The sequence below is a fragment of the Penicillium coprophilum genome, assembly GCF_028826855.1.
Source record: "Penicillium coprophilum strain IBT 35676 chromosome Unknown utg000004l_segment0_segment0, whole genome shotgun sequence".
In the NCBI taxonomy this organism is placed as follows: domain Eukaryota; kingdom Fungi; phylum Ascomycota; class Eurotiomycetes; order Eurotiales; family Aspergillaceae; genus Penicillium; species Penicillium coprophilum.
This window is the reverse complement of record NW_026622723.1, coordinates 864,123-879,409: the sequence shown is the minus strand read 5'-3', so window position 1 is coordinate 879,409 and position 15,287 is coordinate 864,123. Positions and strand designations below refer to the sequence as shown.

General features: G+C 48.4%; 5 protein-coding genes across 5 annotated transcripts; 3 read left to right on the top strand and 2 right to left on the bottom strand.

Annotated features, from left to right (window-relative positions):
- Window positions 1–5,022: 5,022 nt before the first annotated feature.
- On the top strand, window positions 5,023–6,093 carry N7500_004749 (regulator of G-protein signaling domain-containing protein; the record flags this gene model as incomplete). The annotated part of the gene is made up of 1 exon (XM_056675894.1): window positions 5,023–6,093. One exon carries the CDS (start codon window positions 5,023–5,025, stop codon window positions 6,091–6,093), a length of 1,071 nt encoding a protein of 356 aa, XP_056530894.1.
- A 1,016-nt stretch (window positions 6,094–7,109) lies between these two features.
- On the bottom strand, window positions 7,110–9,335 carry N7500_004748 (RUS1 family protein; the record flags this gene model as incomplete). The annotated part of the gene is made up of 7 exons (XM_056675893.1): window positions 7,110–7,880; window positions 7,951–7,995; window positions 8,078–8,418; window positions 8,489–8,552; window positions 8,683–8,695; window positions 8,769–8,872; window positions 9,198–9,335. The coding sequence occupies 7 exons, from the start codon at window positions 9,333–9,335 to the stop codon at window positions 7,110–7,112; spliced, it is 1,476 nt and encodes a 491-aa protein (XP_056530893.1).
- A 710-nt stretch (window positions 9,336–10,045) lies between these two features.
- On the bottom strand, window positions 10,046–10,465 carry N7500_004747 (alpha-ketoglutarate dehydrogenase subunit KGD4; the record flags this gene model as incomplete). Its single annotated transcript, XM_056675892.1, has 2 exons — window positions 10,046–10,329; window positions 10,390–10,465. 2 exons carry the CDS (start codon window positions 10,463–10,465, stop codon window positions 10,046–10,048), a joined length of 360 nt encoding a protein of 119 aa, XP_056530892.1.
- A 1,030-nt stretch (window positions 10,466–11,495) lies between these two features.
- N7500_004746 (mediator of RNA polymerase II transcription subunit 18) lies at window positions 11,496–12,352 on the top strand (the record flags this gene model as incomplete). The annotated part of the gene is made up of 2 exons (XM_056675891.1): window positions 11,496–11,974; window positions 12,034–12,352. The coding sequence occupies 2 exons, from the start codon at window positions 11,496–11,498 to the stop codon at window positions 12,350–12,352; spliced, it is 798 nt and encodes a 265-aa protein (XP_056530891.1).
- A 692-nt stretch (window positions 12,353–13,044) lies between these two features.
- On the top strand, window positions 13,045–14,868 carry N7500_004745 (putative DNA 3'-phosphatase Tpp1; the record flags this gene model as incomplete). The annotated part of the gene is made up of 9 exons (XM_056675890.1): window positions 13,045–13,135; window positions 13,191–13,348; window positions 13,417–13,529; window positions 13,590–13,895; window positions 13,953–14,080; window positions 14,169–14,305; window positions 14,363–14,423; window positions 14,497–14,642; window positions 14,704–14,868. 9 exons carry the CDS (start codon window positions 13,045–13,047, stop codon window positions 14,866–14,868), a joined length of 1,305 nt encoding a protein of 434 aa, XP_056530890.1.
- Window positions 14,869–15,287: the final 419 nt, after the last annotated feature.

The window sequence follows — 15,287 nt, the reverse complement described above, 5'->3', positions numbered from 1 at the left end:
ACAACCCTTGAAAGATCAGTCCCCTATTCGGTGCAGAACAGGTGCATGGGAAATGTCAAGCAACGTAACCCCAATCCCCGGCATGTCCATCTCGAGCCTAGCAAAGAATGCGTCAATACCCATCATATGATTCTCAAGACTACAACGTATAACTTACAACTTACGTTTTGTGGACAGTGTCGATCATCATCCCCAGACTCTGCAGAGATAAACATGAACTTTAAATGGCCCAAGTATCAACTCTATGTCTCTTGGCTTAGACAGAGTATGGGGTGAGTATGGCGTGTGGAGTATAGAGCACTGTTGTATATTGTAGTGCATACAGATATCCACCCCCAATACGGAGTACCCAAGCCCTTTTCCAAGTTCACGGATATACATCTTCCCCCTCGTACTTTACCTCGAACCAATAACAATCGATCATCCCGAAAGTCAGATGGCGCAGTCATTAGCCAATGATATGGAATGCCACCTGCACCGCAGTGAATACGGATATGCACCAGCCACCCCAGCTTTACAGCCAAGACGATCCGCAGGATCCAGGATCCTACCCCTAGACGAGATAGGAACCCTCGTTCAGAATTGTTTTCGGTCAGGTAGAGTCTGGGTAGAACCAGTTAGAGGGAGTTATAGTAGGCTGTGTATATATAGATAGATATCTATATATATACAACACCCATATATGTTGTATAGAGATATGAAGGTCCATGTTCAAGCGTGCAGATTCCCCCGCATTTATCTCCCCGCTTGGAACCTTCCAGGCAGCCCAATTTCTTTTCTTTTTTTCTTTGTCTTTTCTGTTTCTTTTTTTTTTTTTTTGCTTTTTGGTGCAGGGAGCTTCCTGCGGGGGCTTAGGTGCTCAGTATGTGATTGGTAGGATTGGAGGTTGTGATTGGAGCTTTGAGATGTTGCTGTTTTGGGGGGGTCTTTCCTATATCGTATACTTAGGGCCAATTATCTCTGTATAAGGTCAAACTAGGCTACCTGACTATCTTTGCACGTTATTGTCTGGAATGTACTCCGTATTGATTTATTGAATCCCTGCATATGACGCTGAAGATCTTGATATATATCTCTACATTCGGGATTCAGAACACCGAATGTAGAGATATGCCCAATCGAACATAGACAAGTCAAACGCAATGCTTCAGGCGCGTAACGTGAAACGCCTCACATAATTCCGAGGTCCGCCGGAGACCGGAGCAAAGAGGTCACCTTGTGCTTATCTGCGGCTGAGAATCCCCCAATGGGCGCCTAATGCCTACGGTAGGGTAGCCTAGACCAGATTGGTACCCTAACCGTAAGTTGTTTCACGTAGCGCTGGCCAAGTCCAGAATTACCTGCACGGCCTGCTCCCCAAATACAAGTCTCAACGTCTCTGCCAATTCAGTCTAGTCTCTCTGAAATTTTCTGTCCATAATCAAGATTTCAGGTTGAAACAGTGGAGAATGGAGAATGGAGCCACAAATGAGGTCATTCGCGGCTTCTGCCGTCTGATCGACTACACCGTGCTGTTTTGGGTGGTCCGGAGGACTTTTCCCTGTAATTTTACTTCTTTGAGTCTTGTTAGTCCGGTTTAGCTCCTACTTTCGTGCCAAGTCAAGACTCGAAGGGGGGGCTCGTGTGGAGTGCTCCTGGTCTGGAACGTTGGGTATATGATATTCTCTTCCAAATCAGCGATCATCCCGTGCGGATCGGCAATCTTCTTACTTTCCCCTACGATAGATGGTACGGACTCGTTGCTTCTCGGCAATGTCTAGAGTAACCTGTTTCACTCCGTTGCCTGCACATTCGAGAGGCTAAATTAAAGGTTGAAGATTGAAGATCGCAGGTTTCAGGGGTAGATCCATGTTATATTTTTCTCCTTACTGATAGCTTGACTATCACTTTGCTTTTCCCATGCCGTACAACACAGCCCTATTACATCGAATACGTAATAGAACCACGGAGTACGGAGTATACAGTACGGATCATATTGTACGCAGCTATCGGCTGGAAAGACCGAGAAATAGAACCCTGTGCACGGGGGTGTAGCCAGCTACAAGGATATACAACATTATCGTCAAGGATCGTGCAGGTACCAATGTCAATACCCTCATTCTAGCGATCGAAACATCCCCCTGGAATCTGTAAAAACACTGAAGAAACCGGAGTGCGCCGAATACCCCATACGAAAAAAAAAAAGAAGAAAAACTAAGGCGCAAGGGAATGGGAAAATTAAAAGCCTCACCCCCTTCCCACTAGCAAAATAATTCCCCGCCAGGACTAGGACCTACAGTAGCGCTAATGGAAATGTACCCCATACATACCCATTGAACAAAAAGAGAAGAGTCACATAGATCCACATCTCGCTAAACCGTTCTAGACGCTTTTTTTCCATGCGAAAGGGGAAAAGCCAACGCGGTCACGGTAAGGGCGCACCTCGATCCCGTGCGCACCGATGTGGGGGTACGTTGCTCGGACATTGGGGAACGGGGGGAGTGGATCTCTTGTCCTTTCTCCCATCGAATATTGGGGGGATGTTAGGCGCTTGGTGCCGTTCAGGCTTTGGGATATGTTAGGCATCCCTGTCCTGGGACCCGGGCTTATCTTTGATACGCAGGCTCCGAGGGTCTCACTTGGTTGCTAGTCCTGAATACAACATAGACGCGTGGTGTACATTTGCTGGATAGCGGTAGTGTTATCGTGTCGAGGTGTTATTGGGGTTGGCATGCATTTTGCTTTTTACTGCATTGCATGTTATAACGTATGGTTGATGCCGGTCGGTTTACCTATCTAGCTGCATGTACGGAGTAGTACGTATAATGTTCTCTTGTTCGATTGCACAGCATATTCTTCTGCCCATAGGCAGGTTCTAACGGTCTGTGCCTCTAGAAAGCAAAAAGGACTGTTGCGATCTGACCGTCGATGTTGTGATAATATACTCCGTGAGGTGATGCGATTTTGAGATGGCGAAGATCAGGATCCACAGTCCAATCAGCATCGAAATCACATACATGTTCTGATATACTGTGTATATCTACATTCCCAAGGTTGTCAAATTCCTTTAAGCGAACCAAGCTTCCCAGAGCCATGTTCATCAGTAACCTTATCCCGGCCTAGAGCTCTGTAGACAAAAGTCTATGACATCTATGTCTGAATCATGCGTGGGACGGAGTAATCCGTATGATAACACTCCATCTTCTTATCAAGTGGATCGATATTGTACACCGGAGGTGCCTGAATCCTCCGAGATCTCGTCAGTCTTGGCTCTTGAGTCGGCAGTATCATCCACTTTTCTAGGTGAGCCCATCATTTCGGCCGAACATTTGTATCAACAAGGACCTCTTCTCAAGTGTGAAGGTGGTTTCTTGGCATCGCATGGCGTTCTACGAGAACCTGAATCATGCCTAGATAGAGTGGCGACACCCGGATCGACGAAAAAAAACTCTGATTCCACGGGTGACTGGGTGTGGAACTTGAGTCCGTTCAGGGGTGGTCAGATCATTTTTAATTTATTTTCTGCTCTCTACGGATGTGGCGATCGAGTGGATTGTGCTTCGGGGGTTTCTAGAATTCTAGAAGGTCTGGGCAGTTCCGCATGCAGTCTGAATTGAATCCTTCGGAACATAGTGTGTTCGATCTGTTGTAGAACCTATGAAAATTCGGTCGATTTACTCGGAGTACTCCGACTATATATTTTTTTTTTTTTTACGATTCGCCTCCACCAAAGCAAGACTTTGTCTTCTTTTGAATCCCTGTGACGTTCAATCCGAGAAAAGCTTGTGTGACATTTCCGTGTACAGATTGTGTGCGGAGTACTCCGTACGGATGTTGAACGGAATGATCGACAGGGCCAGATTGGCATTGAATATAAGCCCTCACTAGTGTGAGATTTGTTATTTGATACGGTTGACCTTCCCAGATGATAACCTTGGGCATGGGGAGAGAGAGGTTCCAAGGTTAGCATGACGTGCAAGACAATGTAAGGGAGGGAATGTCGTAACACGGCCTTATCGTGTAATTTATTACACATAGAACCGTGGGTCGAGGATTGACATTCCGGTCTCGGATGGCGTGCTAGCGGCCGGGTGATAAGAGACTATCGTGAATTAGGAAGTAGATACGGATAGAATTGATATCGGAAAGATGAAGTTGAAGATGAACGTATATTGGAGCAGAGCAAAAGTGCTCGAGTTCCTCGTGTTCGGTGGAGCTTCAGGGGAACGAAAATTTGAAGTCGCCACGTTGGGCGCATTGGTCGTTTTTCCAGAACCCATGGAAGCTTACACGTATGACTTCTGGAAGGATTGTGGAGTGATCAAAACAAGGTCCCCGTCAAGTTACATAATACTGCATCTTTCCAGGCATACCCCAAATGGGGAGGACGGAGTACGGAAGGACAATAGTAGAGATTCTCATAATGTCAACACTCTAGGCTACATTTTCCATCATATCCCTTGCAGATCGTAGGCGCTTGTTCAAACGTGAGAGTTCAGCATGTTTCCATACTAAGACAAAAGAAGAACCAATCAGGAAATTCGATGAAAAAAGGAATTCAAAAAAGCCGAATCGAGAAATAGAAAAGAGAAAAAGAGGAGGAAAATGGAGAAAAACAGAAAAAAAGAAAAAAAGAAAAAGAAAAGAAAAAGAAAAAGGAAAAACAATTATGACATCTTATCGAAAGAAGACTCCACTTGGGCGCAGAAACTAGTTTAGCGTCACCACGCAGATCCACTTCGATCCACTGGAGTCTACTGAGGTGCCCCCCCCGTAACAATTACCCAAGTATCGTCATGAATCATTCCAGAATCTTTACCCTTTTTCATTCTTAGTGTTTAACATTTCCCGCCTTTTCACTCATCCATTTTAGATTGCTCTTCTCTGTCCTTGACCTCTTGACATCCCCCTGTTACCCCAATCCTATATGCCTGTACCCCGATAACCCGCCGCTCTTTTAACAAGCTGGAGCCTCGTCCCACACGCAGGGGACGACCGGTGAGAAAAAAGCCGATTAAGGGTCCCCGACGCACACTATACGCTATGCTTAAAAAGAAGACGTTGGCACCGTCCCTCTTCTTCCGGAACCACACTCCTACCGCAACCCCCGAATTGTCTCCCACTTCCTCAGACAGCGACTCCGAAGAGGACATGGAATCATCTGGCTCCCGGCCGGCCAGCCTGGCTATCTCGTCGGGGGCCTTCTCGATGCGTCCGACGCTCGACGAGGTGCTGGCCAACATTGCTCCACCCCCATATACCTTGAGCGCCTTCATGGCCTACCTCTCCCAAAATCATTGTCTCGAAACGTTGGAGTTCACCATGGAGGCCAACCGATACCGGGATTCTTATTACGCACTGGCCGAACGACTCGGCCACGCCGCGTTGGAATCGGAATGCTCCGACACTCAGCACCTGCAAATGCTCTGGAAACGCCTCTTGACCGCATACATCTTCCCGGGGTCGCCTCGTGAGATCAACCTGTCGAGCGAAGTCCGAGACGCACTTTTGCAGTACAAGAACGTGTCCACACCTCCCCTGCCCGAGACATTGGATTCCGCCGTAAAGCGCATTCACGATTTGATGGAGGAATCTATCTTCCTCCCTTTCGTCAACAGCCACACCACCTCCCCGTCTATGGGACCCTCCGAACCTTTCATGGGACCCGACGACTTCATGAGTCTATCATCCACGAGCCTGGACGAGCACCCGATGAAAAGGGTGCGGTCGCGTGTGTCGAAGCGCATCTCCCCGCAGTCCTCTACCAAGGATCTTCCCGCAACGGGTCACAGCCGCTCAACCATGTCTCTTGGCCCCGTGCATGCCATCGGCAAACGCACTTCCGGAGCCCTTTTAAGCACCAGTGGAGAGTCATCCTACCTCTCCCTGACCGATGACTCTTCCTCCCCGCAGTCCAGTCCCACTGCCGAGGAGCCCATGACGCCGCCCACCACTCCACCCGCTAGCGAGCCGCATCTGCCTATCCAAAGCCCCAGACTTCGCACCGAGAACCCTTGGAAGAAGATGGGTATGAAGCTTGGTTTTAAGAAGCGCTCCACTGGAGGCAGCAGTGGTGGCCCCCGCGATCCAAAGGTCCTTGGTCTTGACGACTAAACATCTTTTCCTTTTCAACCACTCTTGTCGCCATATACAAAACATCCCCTCCTGACTCACGACAACCACGACCCCCTCAACGATACTTCTCATCTCAACAAACCTTGCATGAAATACTTGCATCCCACGACTTTATTCTAGCCTTTGTCGAGCGTTTATACTGGCGGTGTATGAGAGCATGATGCATTGAAAGCATACGAAACCGGCGTTTTCCTTGTTATTTTTTATTTTCTTATTGGATGTCTTCGGCTGAGCATCTTCCATCTTCACTTGTCATTTTTCACTTTTTGTTCTGCAGCGGATGGCATCATGGGAAACAAAATCCCTTATATATCATATCATGTTCTCATCTATAGATTGGATAGAGGACCTGTTGGCTTTACAGGTCCTCTGCACGCATGGCGTTTTTGTCGAGACATTGTCTTGGTCTCTCATCTCCCATTGGGATTCATTTTATTCGGAATCAATAGACTTGATACCCCCTCTTCACATCGCTTTTCAAATAGACCAATAGCCCGATAAAGCAATAGACCGTAAATGCAAAACCGTTGGTGTCATTAACTTTGAATCACATACGCAGACCTGCATACATCATGCATTCGACCGTTGGCCATTCCAAACTCAACAAATGAAACCTAAGACCTTTCTCACAGACGTTAACGTGTCTCAATTGAAATTTCACACGTCATCAGAACAGCTATCTGAGTCTCCTTTCCCAAACCCAAGACAAAGTGTCTAGACCCTTGTTGATCCCGGTCACACATGTCGGACCACATTCAAGACATGTCGGAGAGTCCGGGGAGACTTACCTATAGACTTCCAAGGGTTATACAGATGCACACGTAACCCCCATCCACAAACCATTCGATTATGCAATATCCGACTCGGATAGCCCTGATTATCGATGTGACTATCGTCTGCTACAGTTATAAGATACATCCAGGACGATTCAGACGTAAAATGAAAGCAATAATCAACGATAGAAGTGTAAGTATAAGTGTATGTATAACCCAATATCAAATATCAATCCTCCTCCCACTCCTCGTCTCCAATGCCGCAATATCAATATCCCATCCAACACCCCTCAACCGAGTCAGGTACCTCTCAAACCGAGAATCAGTGTTCAGCAAAGCAAGTGTCCCCTCAACAACAGCAAGAACAACATCGACAGAAGACCCAATCGTCATCCTACCCAAAACCCTTGCAGCCAATAAAGCATGCACCCACCCCTTCAACTGCTGCCCAACACCGCAGCCCCGTTTCAGGAGAATCGATGCATCCCATTTGACATCGCCCGCAGTCTCCGTCGGTACGAGAAACAGGATGTACATCTCGTCGGCGAAAACAGTCACAAGGCGCTGGAGCGGAAGGGTATGTTTGAATGATCTAGACACGGAACCGCCTAGGAAAGTAGACATCGAGACGCCTATCTGCGCAGATCCTAGATGGTGGGTTGTCATATCCGTGTCCGAGTGCTGAGTCCACTGTAACGCGCCGTCTCGGTGGAAGATACGCTCGTATTTCGATACCTGTGCAGGAGTGAGGATTGTCCATTCGTTTTTGGATGGAGATGTAGGAGGAACATCGATATCGAGTGCTAGTGCTAGACTCTTGTCTGAGTCTAGGAGGGCCGAGAAGACGATGTTCGCGCGTTGTCGGTTGAGACTTGTCATTTGGACGGCGCGGACGGCGGCGTAGTTCATGCTTAGATGGAGGGCTAGGAGGAGTAGGAGGATGAGCCAGGTTGTGGTGAAGCTGGTTATGTGTGAGATTACTACGGATCCGACCTGTTGGAGTGTTGTGGTCAGGGTTGGGTCGTAATGGAGGGTGTCAGGAGGGTGTCAGAGATGAGCTTACCAGCATGCCGAAGAGAGAGATAACAGTCTCCTGGGATGAGTCTTTCTATACAATGGAATATAGTAGGTTAGCTCTGCCTATCAATTCCCAAAGACGGTGCATAATGGGATTTGAGATTGGAACATACGGCATTGAGCTCTGCTAGATTCCCCCATTTAGCAAAATGAGCACTCAAGCTTGCCTTTGAGCTACCCCCGGCTACACCGCAGAGAGCCCTGAGGACACCCGCTGTGCTGAGGACAATCACCCTCGGCGGTCCGGCGGGAACACCCGGCGAGAGACAGTCGAGGATCATAGCGATATCGTTGAAGACGTCAGCTGCTAGTCGGTAGGTTTTGCATTCTGGCTCGAGGGCTGTGCCGATGCGGTGGGCGAAGCATATCGTTGCAATGCGGCCGGATATATCCTGTAGGATGTGTAGGAGTAGTGCAGATGTTGGAGAGGCGTTGGCGTTGCCTACACCGACTCCTGTATATTGGGTTGGGTGTTAGTTGGTTGCCTCGTGGTTCAAGTCTGGTCTATAGAGTGGGATATGGACCTTGGAGGACGGCTCTGGAGGAGAGGAGGCCTGCTATTGAGCTGCAGAAGGCTTGGAGAGAGTCCTATTTGCGGTGGATTGCTTGTGTCAGATCTGTATTCTAGATGTATCTTTGATATTGCTTTTGGGATGGTAGAGCAAGGTTGTTCGAGCCATGAGGTTTCTGTCTCTGGCAACTTGGAATGGATGCTCACAAAGATTTGATATCTGGGTTTGTTATTAGCGTTTTTCGTGATGAGGAATGCTTCATGCATATCAACAGGCTACTGTCTGCACTCACGGAAGATAGTCATCGCTGACACTTTGGGGGTACCCAGAAGGCAAAAATACATCACTCAGCGAGCTAACCAGGAGCTTGCCTGACCATGAGGTAGATGAAGAGCTCTGTTATGCTAGGTCAGTTAAGGTCGAGAGCTTTGAGATATTATTGTAGCATTGCAGGTCTTTCCAAATCAGCAATAGCATCTATGTTTGAACCAGCATATGATATATCGAGATTGAATGAGAACAAGTCATATACTCCATGCAAAAGAGAGTATGTATGTTCTAGGACTAGATGGTGAAGCTATTGACACGTATCCTAGGGGTAACCGGGATGTTGGCCTATTCGGCATGAAGGACCACACGTGGGAACTTCAGTTGTGTGCCATGTGCTATTTCAACCCGTGCTAGAAAGATACAGGGAAGTAAGGAATGACGGACAACTTACGATTAGATCTACGCGTCCAGCCGTTGAGGAAGTGACCGAGGTAGCGACATCTCCCGAGTAGATGTAAGTTGCAGTCGGATATCCAGCCTCATCCGTCTCCTGGAACGTCAGCCTGTTCGTCTCACTGTGAGAGGTCATGTTCAGGCCTCGGGATGTGAAAGTAAACAAGGTTGCTCGGATCGAGGTAGAGTCGGGAAGGCACGTGCTTGAGACCACGTACCTTTCTATTGATATCAATGCTCCGCCTATCGATATAGTATGTAGCTCTATCTACATACCTAGCTAGGGATATTCTGGGGTATGATTAGGAATGCTGAGTCGAGAAATTCATTTCTTCGAATTGTGCTCACAGAGCCTATGTAACAGGAACCAATTCCTGACCAAAATCTATGTATAGAACGAACAATCGCATTTCGACATCAAGACGATACAGCTTCATGTTGCGCATGGAAATAAAACACCGAGAAAAATCATCCACCAGCGCCGGGTACAAGAAAACTCCAAGAGAAAAAAAAAAAAAAAAAGGCGGCAAAGAATCACCGCTAGAGAAAGACGTCCTTGTCAATGGCCTCCGGCCATCACAAGGAACAAGGTATAAGGTGAGAGTTTCTGGTCTCGGAAACTCTCGGAACGAGTGAGCAAGCATCAGGTCTGTGTCCCCAACCGCATGGGCATTGGCAGAGAAACGGTCGGCCAAAGTCGACATCATGACCGCGAGTCACCAGCCGCAGAGTCGAAAAGACCCAAATCTGCTCATCATGCAACTTCCACAGGAAGTATCATGCCCCATTCATACGTTTTGAAAAAAAAGAAAAAAAAAAAGAGAAAATATTTGCCCGAGGGAAAGCTTATGCGAACATGCTGGCACCGCCGGTCTCAATGGCCTCCATCTCAGCCTGAGTCCAGGGGAGACGGCCGAAGCGGGAGGGGAGCTCAGATCGGTCAAAGAACTCGCCAGCCTGGGGCTTGACAGGGCCCAGCGAGGCGCCGGGCTGGCCACCGATGGTGCCGTTGAAAGAAGAACGACCGAGAGGGCCGTGCTGCTGAGCCTTAGCACGGTAGGTGGCGAAGGAATCAGGGAGAGAGCCGGTGGGAGAAGCGGGGTGGACGCGAGGAGAGTGGTCAATGGACTCTGAAAATTGGGGGGTTAGCTTAGGGAAATTTGGAGCTTGGCGATGGAAATTTCACATACTAGGGACAGAGCGCTTTCCAACGAAGCGAATGAGAGGAGTGCGCGCTGCGCTGCTGAGGACGGAGGTGACACGCATGGTGGTAGTTATGTGGTGGTTATGTGTAAAGGTGGAAGGTTGGCAAGATCAATTTGACGTGGGAATGTGCGAAATTGAACGGGTCCGGTAGTATCCGAATCCGACCGAGAGGAGTCACAACAAGAGAATGAGGGATGGTTTCTGACCGTAGTGATAATGCTGGAGTAAAGAGAAATAGAGAATTAAAGGATTAGAGAATTGAGGTGAAGAAGAGGAGGGGAAAGGTGGGAAAAGCAGAGAAGATAAGAAGGGAGAGTTACCGCATTGGGAGCCGATTCGGAACCGGGTTATGTACAGTGTACACGGTATAATCGAGTACATCTACAATATTTATTACTACGCGCATCATAGTAAAATATGTACACGGTATAACCGAGTACAATGCTTAATAAAACACAAGTCACGCCATTTTTCTTTTTGTACTTTGCATCGGAAAGTCATCCCCGCAAGCCGCCTCTACCTTCCAAGGCCGGCAATCAAGTGAAGCCATATATGCCCCTCTGATCCTTCCCCCATTTGTGATTCCGGTGAGTTCATTAGGGAGCTCCTCCCCCCATTTCGGTGCCTTTTCGGTGCCTGACGCCTACTTTTCGCGTTCTTTGAACCTCCAATCCCCCCAATCCCCCCAATCATCACCCCGGTCTGTGGACAATCTGCTGTTCCCCATAAACCAATTCAAGCTTATTTGTCCACACAGACCTCCCCCCGCAATCGGAGGCAAAAGTCCATTCCAGATTTGTGACTGGATAACATCTGGACATCTTGAAGTTATCTGTGCACCGGATTTGATATTCGAGGGTTTCACAAGCATCGGAAAAGTCCCAGGTTGGACACAGTGGACACATTGAAGACATCGCCAAGAAAGAGAACCAAACAGACCAAACAGACCAAACAGGACTATTAGACGCTATTAGCAATATCAGCGACACATAAAAATAATCTGATCTCTGATAACATTGCGCCACTCAAGCTTGGACCCTGACTAACACATCCCGGATTCACCCGCTCCCGTTACCTTACACATATCAATATGCACGAGCAGTCGCTTTTCGCCTCGGTTCCAGTCCACCAACATCATGAGCTTCTGCAGCAGCTTGCCGGATTGACGGCCATGCAGCCCCGCCATTGCCTAGAGCGGCGGTTGATCTTCAAAGCCTACCGTAAACCAGGGTTGGCGGGGCGCACCGGAGCCAGTCAGGACCTTCAACAGGCTGATTTGCAGCGGCTGAACAAGATGCTCAATGGGAACATGTACTACACACAGGTGGTTGGTCCGGTTTCCGAAACGGATTTCGGCTCCACTGCCCCCGTCGATCAAGATACTCAAATGGCCGGCATGGACGACTCGAAGCCTTCTTCATCTTACGACTATGAACGTCAGCCATGGAAGTTAGAGTTCCGTGATATCCCGGAAGCTGGCACCCGCTCGGCGGTTACCTCGCGTCTGATGTCCAGCGCTACGCTGCCGCGGGGAGATGTCGTGCAAGCTATGAATGCGTGGGGCTATCAGTAAGTGGCGCCATCGAGTCGATCTTATGATCGCGGGAACTAACCCCGCCTATCTCTAGTTTCACTACTGAGTATGTGGTTGAAGGTGATATGTTCATCCACAATGACATTGCTATCTTCTTGCATCGCGTGCTGCACTACCCGGGTGCGGATGAGTTGAATGTGCCCCGGCGGCAGCTCCCTGCTTTGAAGGACATGACTCTATTTGAGAAGAGCGGAAGCTATGTGCTGCAGGCCTTTATCATTGTCCAAGACGGTAGCAACCAGGAGACGATGAAAACTGCCTCGCAGCATCTCTTTGGGTTGCGCGAACAGTTAAAATCGGCGGTTCTCCTGGAGCAGGCAGATCGACTGTCTCTTGATACACGAGCGAAGTAGGTGTCCACTCCTACTTTGATTCGTTTCAGCATGCTGGAGACTACGAAATACCCATCTCCAGCGATGATATGGCGTTGATTGAAAAAAAAAAAAAGTATACCCACCATAGCAATCAAGTCCACTGCATATTTCAATTCCCCAGACCCAGAGTGAGAGGAGAGATAGTATGAGCCAAACCTTACTATAGTTTCCATAAGTAAAGCACCAATGCCTATCCTGATGTCCGGGTAGGACATAGCTGAGTAGGTAAAATCTCATCTGCGTCCTACCTAGAGGAACATCACCTAAAAAAAAAAAAAAAACAGAAAGGTGGAAACTAGAAAGTCCATATGCTAGGTTGGAGTTATTCATTCGAGCTCGCCGTGCATTTTGGGCCGAAATCATCCATACTTCGTGTCAAGTCGGGTCAAAAAGAGATGTCTTCATGTCTGTCTCAAAAGGAGGCCGTCATTGCTTCTTTCTCGCATCGTTTCTTTGGTCTTATATCTCATATTTGAATAGCGCACACCTGTCTGTATACCATTCACTTCAAATGTTCAGAACATGTGACTTCGTGATTGCTGCCGCGTCCCGGCGCGCGTCCAACACCTCAGAGTCAACTGCAACTCGCTGCGAAGACCGCTCGATTCAACAACCACACCAAATCTTTCTAAAAACCCTTCACGACGTTTTCACTCACCCGAACAGTCAGAATGGCCGAGGGGGCTGCCAAGAGAAGCGCCTCCCCCACCCAACCCATCTCTCCACCACCATTGCGGCGCAAGGTTGACTCGACGATAACCAGTGAGTCTTACTATTCACTAGCATATTGTATCTATTAATAGCAATCGATGTAAAGAGAGAACAGCAGCAAACTTCTTCACGCCGGCCTCGCAAAAGAAGCCCGACCCCATCACATGGCGCGTCATCGGCACAAGTGTCATCATCGGAAAGCAGACAACGGGAAAAGCAGGCCCTCCCACTGAAAAACAGCGCCGAATTGCTGGATTTGACTTGGTCAGTAGTTAAACCAACACTTGAACAGATATTGTCCAGAGAAGGGCCCAGCTGACGTTACGATATAGGACTCGACCTTAATCAAAACCAAATCGGGAAATGTCTTTCCCAAATCTGCCACTGATTGGCAATGGTGGAACGCCAAAGTTCCAGGGCGATTGAAGGAGCTTAATGCTGAAGGGTACGTCTAGACTCAGGGTATGGGGATTACTTGTGTTCACTCGAGCTTACACTTTGACAGCTTCCAAGTTGTAATCTTCTCTAACCAAAAGAAGATCAGTGTCCAGAAGGATATCAAAGGCGGACGCAGTGACTCCAAAAGTCTGTCAAATTTCAAGGAAAAGATGACTGCTGTCATGACGGAACTGGATTTCCCCGTCAGCGTTTACGCGGCCACAACAGACCCTGAATATAGGAAACCCCGTCTCGGGATGTGGCGCGAGTTCCTGGACGACTATGATCTTGACGTTGCGGGTGTTGACTTGCCCGCGTCTGTGTTCGTCGGCGATGCGGCTGGCAGGCCGGGTGATCATTCGGCTGTGGATCGGTAAGAGCACCTTCACTGTTAGTAGTATGTTGTGACAAAATCTCATTTTGGCTATAGGGGACTTGCTACCAACATCGGTATGCCATTCAAGACTCCCGAGGAGTTTTTCCTCGGCCAGATCACGGAGCCGGCGACGATGGGCTTTGACCCTATGTCCTTTGTGAAGTCGGATCTCGAAGAGCCGGGTATGTGCTTTCTTCTTACTTTCAATGAACTTGATATCCCCCACAAGAATCCCGACTCCGCCAGATTGTTGACAGGTCTTCATCGCAGCCAAACCCTTCACTCGCAAGCACCCACTTGAACTGGTTATCTTTTGTGGCAGCCCAGGTGCCGGGAAGTCCACTTTCTATTGGAATCACCTGGAGCCTCTAGGCTATGAACGAGTCAACCAAGATCTTCTCAAGACAGTATGTGGTTACAATCAACCCGAAATCAAACTAAACTCAAATTCTGACGGACAACAGCGTCCGAAATGTCTCAAGGTCGCTCGCGAGCACTTGGAAGCCAAGAAGTCTGTGGCAGTCGGTACGTCATGGCAATTATTTTCTCAAATCTCAGCTTCAGCTTCATTTCCAAGCGATCTAACACGGGTACCCAGATAATACGAATGCCGACCCAGAGACACGATCTCACTGGACATCTCTCGCAAAAGAGCTGAACATCCCTATCCGTTGCGTACAATTCATATCGACGCCAGACCTATGCAAGCACAACAACGCCGTCCGAGCGTCCAACAAAGAACTGGTATGTCCTGGCAATATCCCCACCTCCACCACTGTCTCATTCTCATTCTCATCCCAACCAGAACCCCGAATCCCGAACCTCCCTCCCCGGCATCGCCTTTGGCGATTTCGGTCGCCGCTTCCGCGCACCAACGCTGGACGAGGGCTTCGACGACATCATCCCCGTCGAGTTCCAGTTCCACGGCAGCGAAGAAGCAAAAGGTCTTTGGGGTCAGTACTGGGTTTGAAACCAATGACCAAGACTAGTATATACGCCTGCTGATTTTCCGTGGCGTATGCTTACGTCTGCATTGTTCTCATGCTCATTTTGGATCTCTTTAGCTGTATATGTTGAATCTGAAACACGGCTCGTGTCTATAGACCTATTACCTGTTGATTGGGTTTCACCTGACGTAGAATCGCGAATATTGATCTCGACTGCGTCAATGCATGTTTCGGTTCTGTGGTAATCTTAGATCAAAGCCTTCTCAGCTTTGAGGTGGACCCTGATGGAAGGGTATGAGATGCGAATCTGGGATATATTGTATGTGTTATAACAAAGCTCTCAGACATGACCTACATACTTCCAGATTGAGCGCATAACTACATCACCTACAGAATACACACATGTCGGTATATGTTAGGGGTAGGAAGCGACCAATATCGC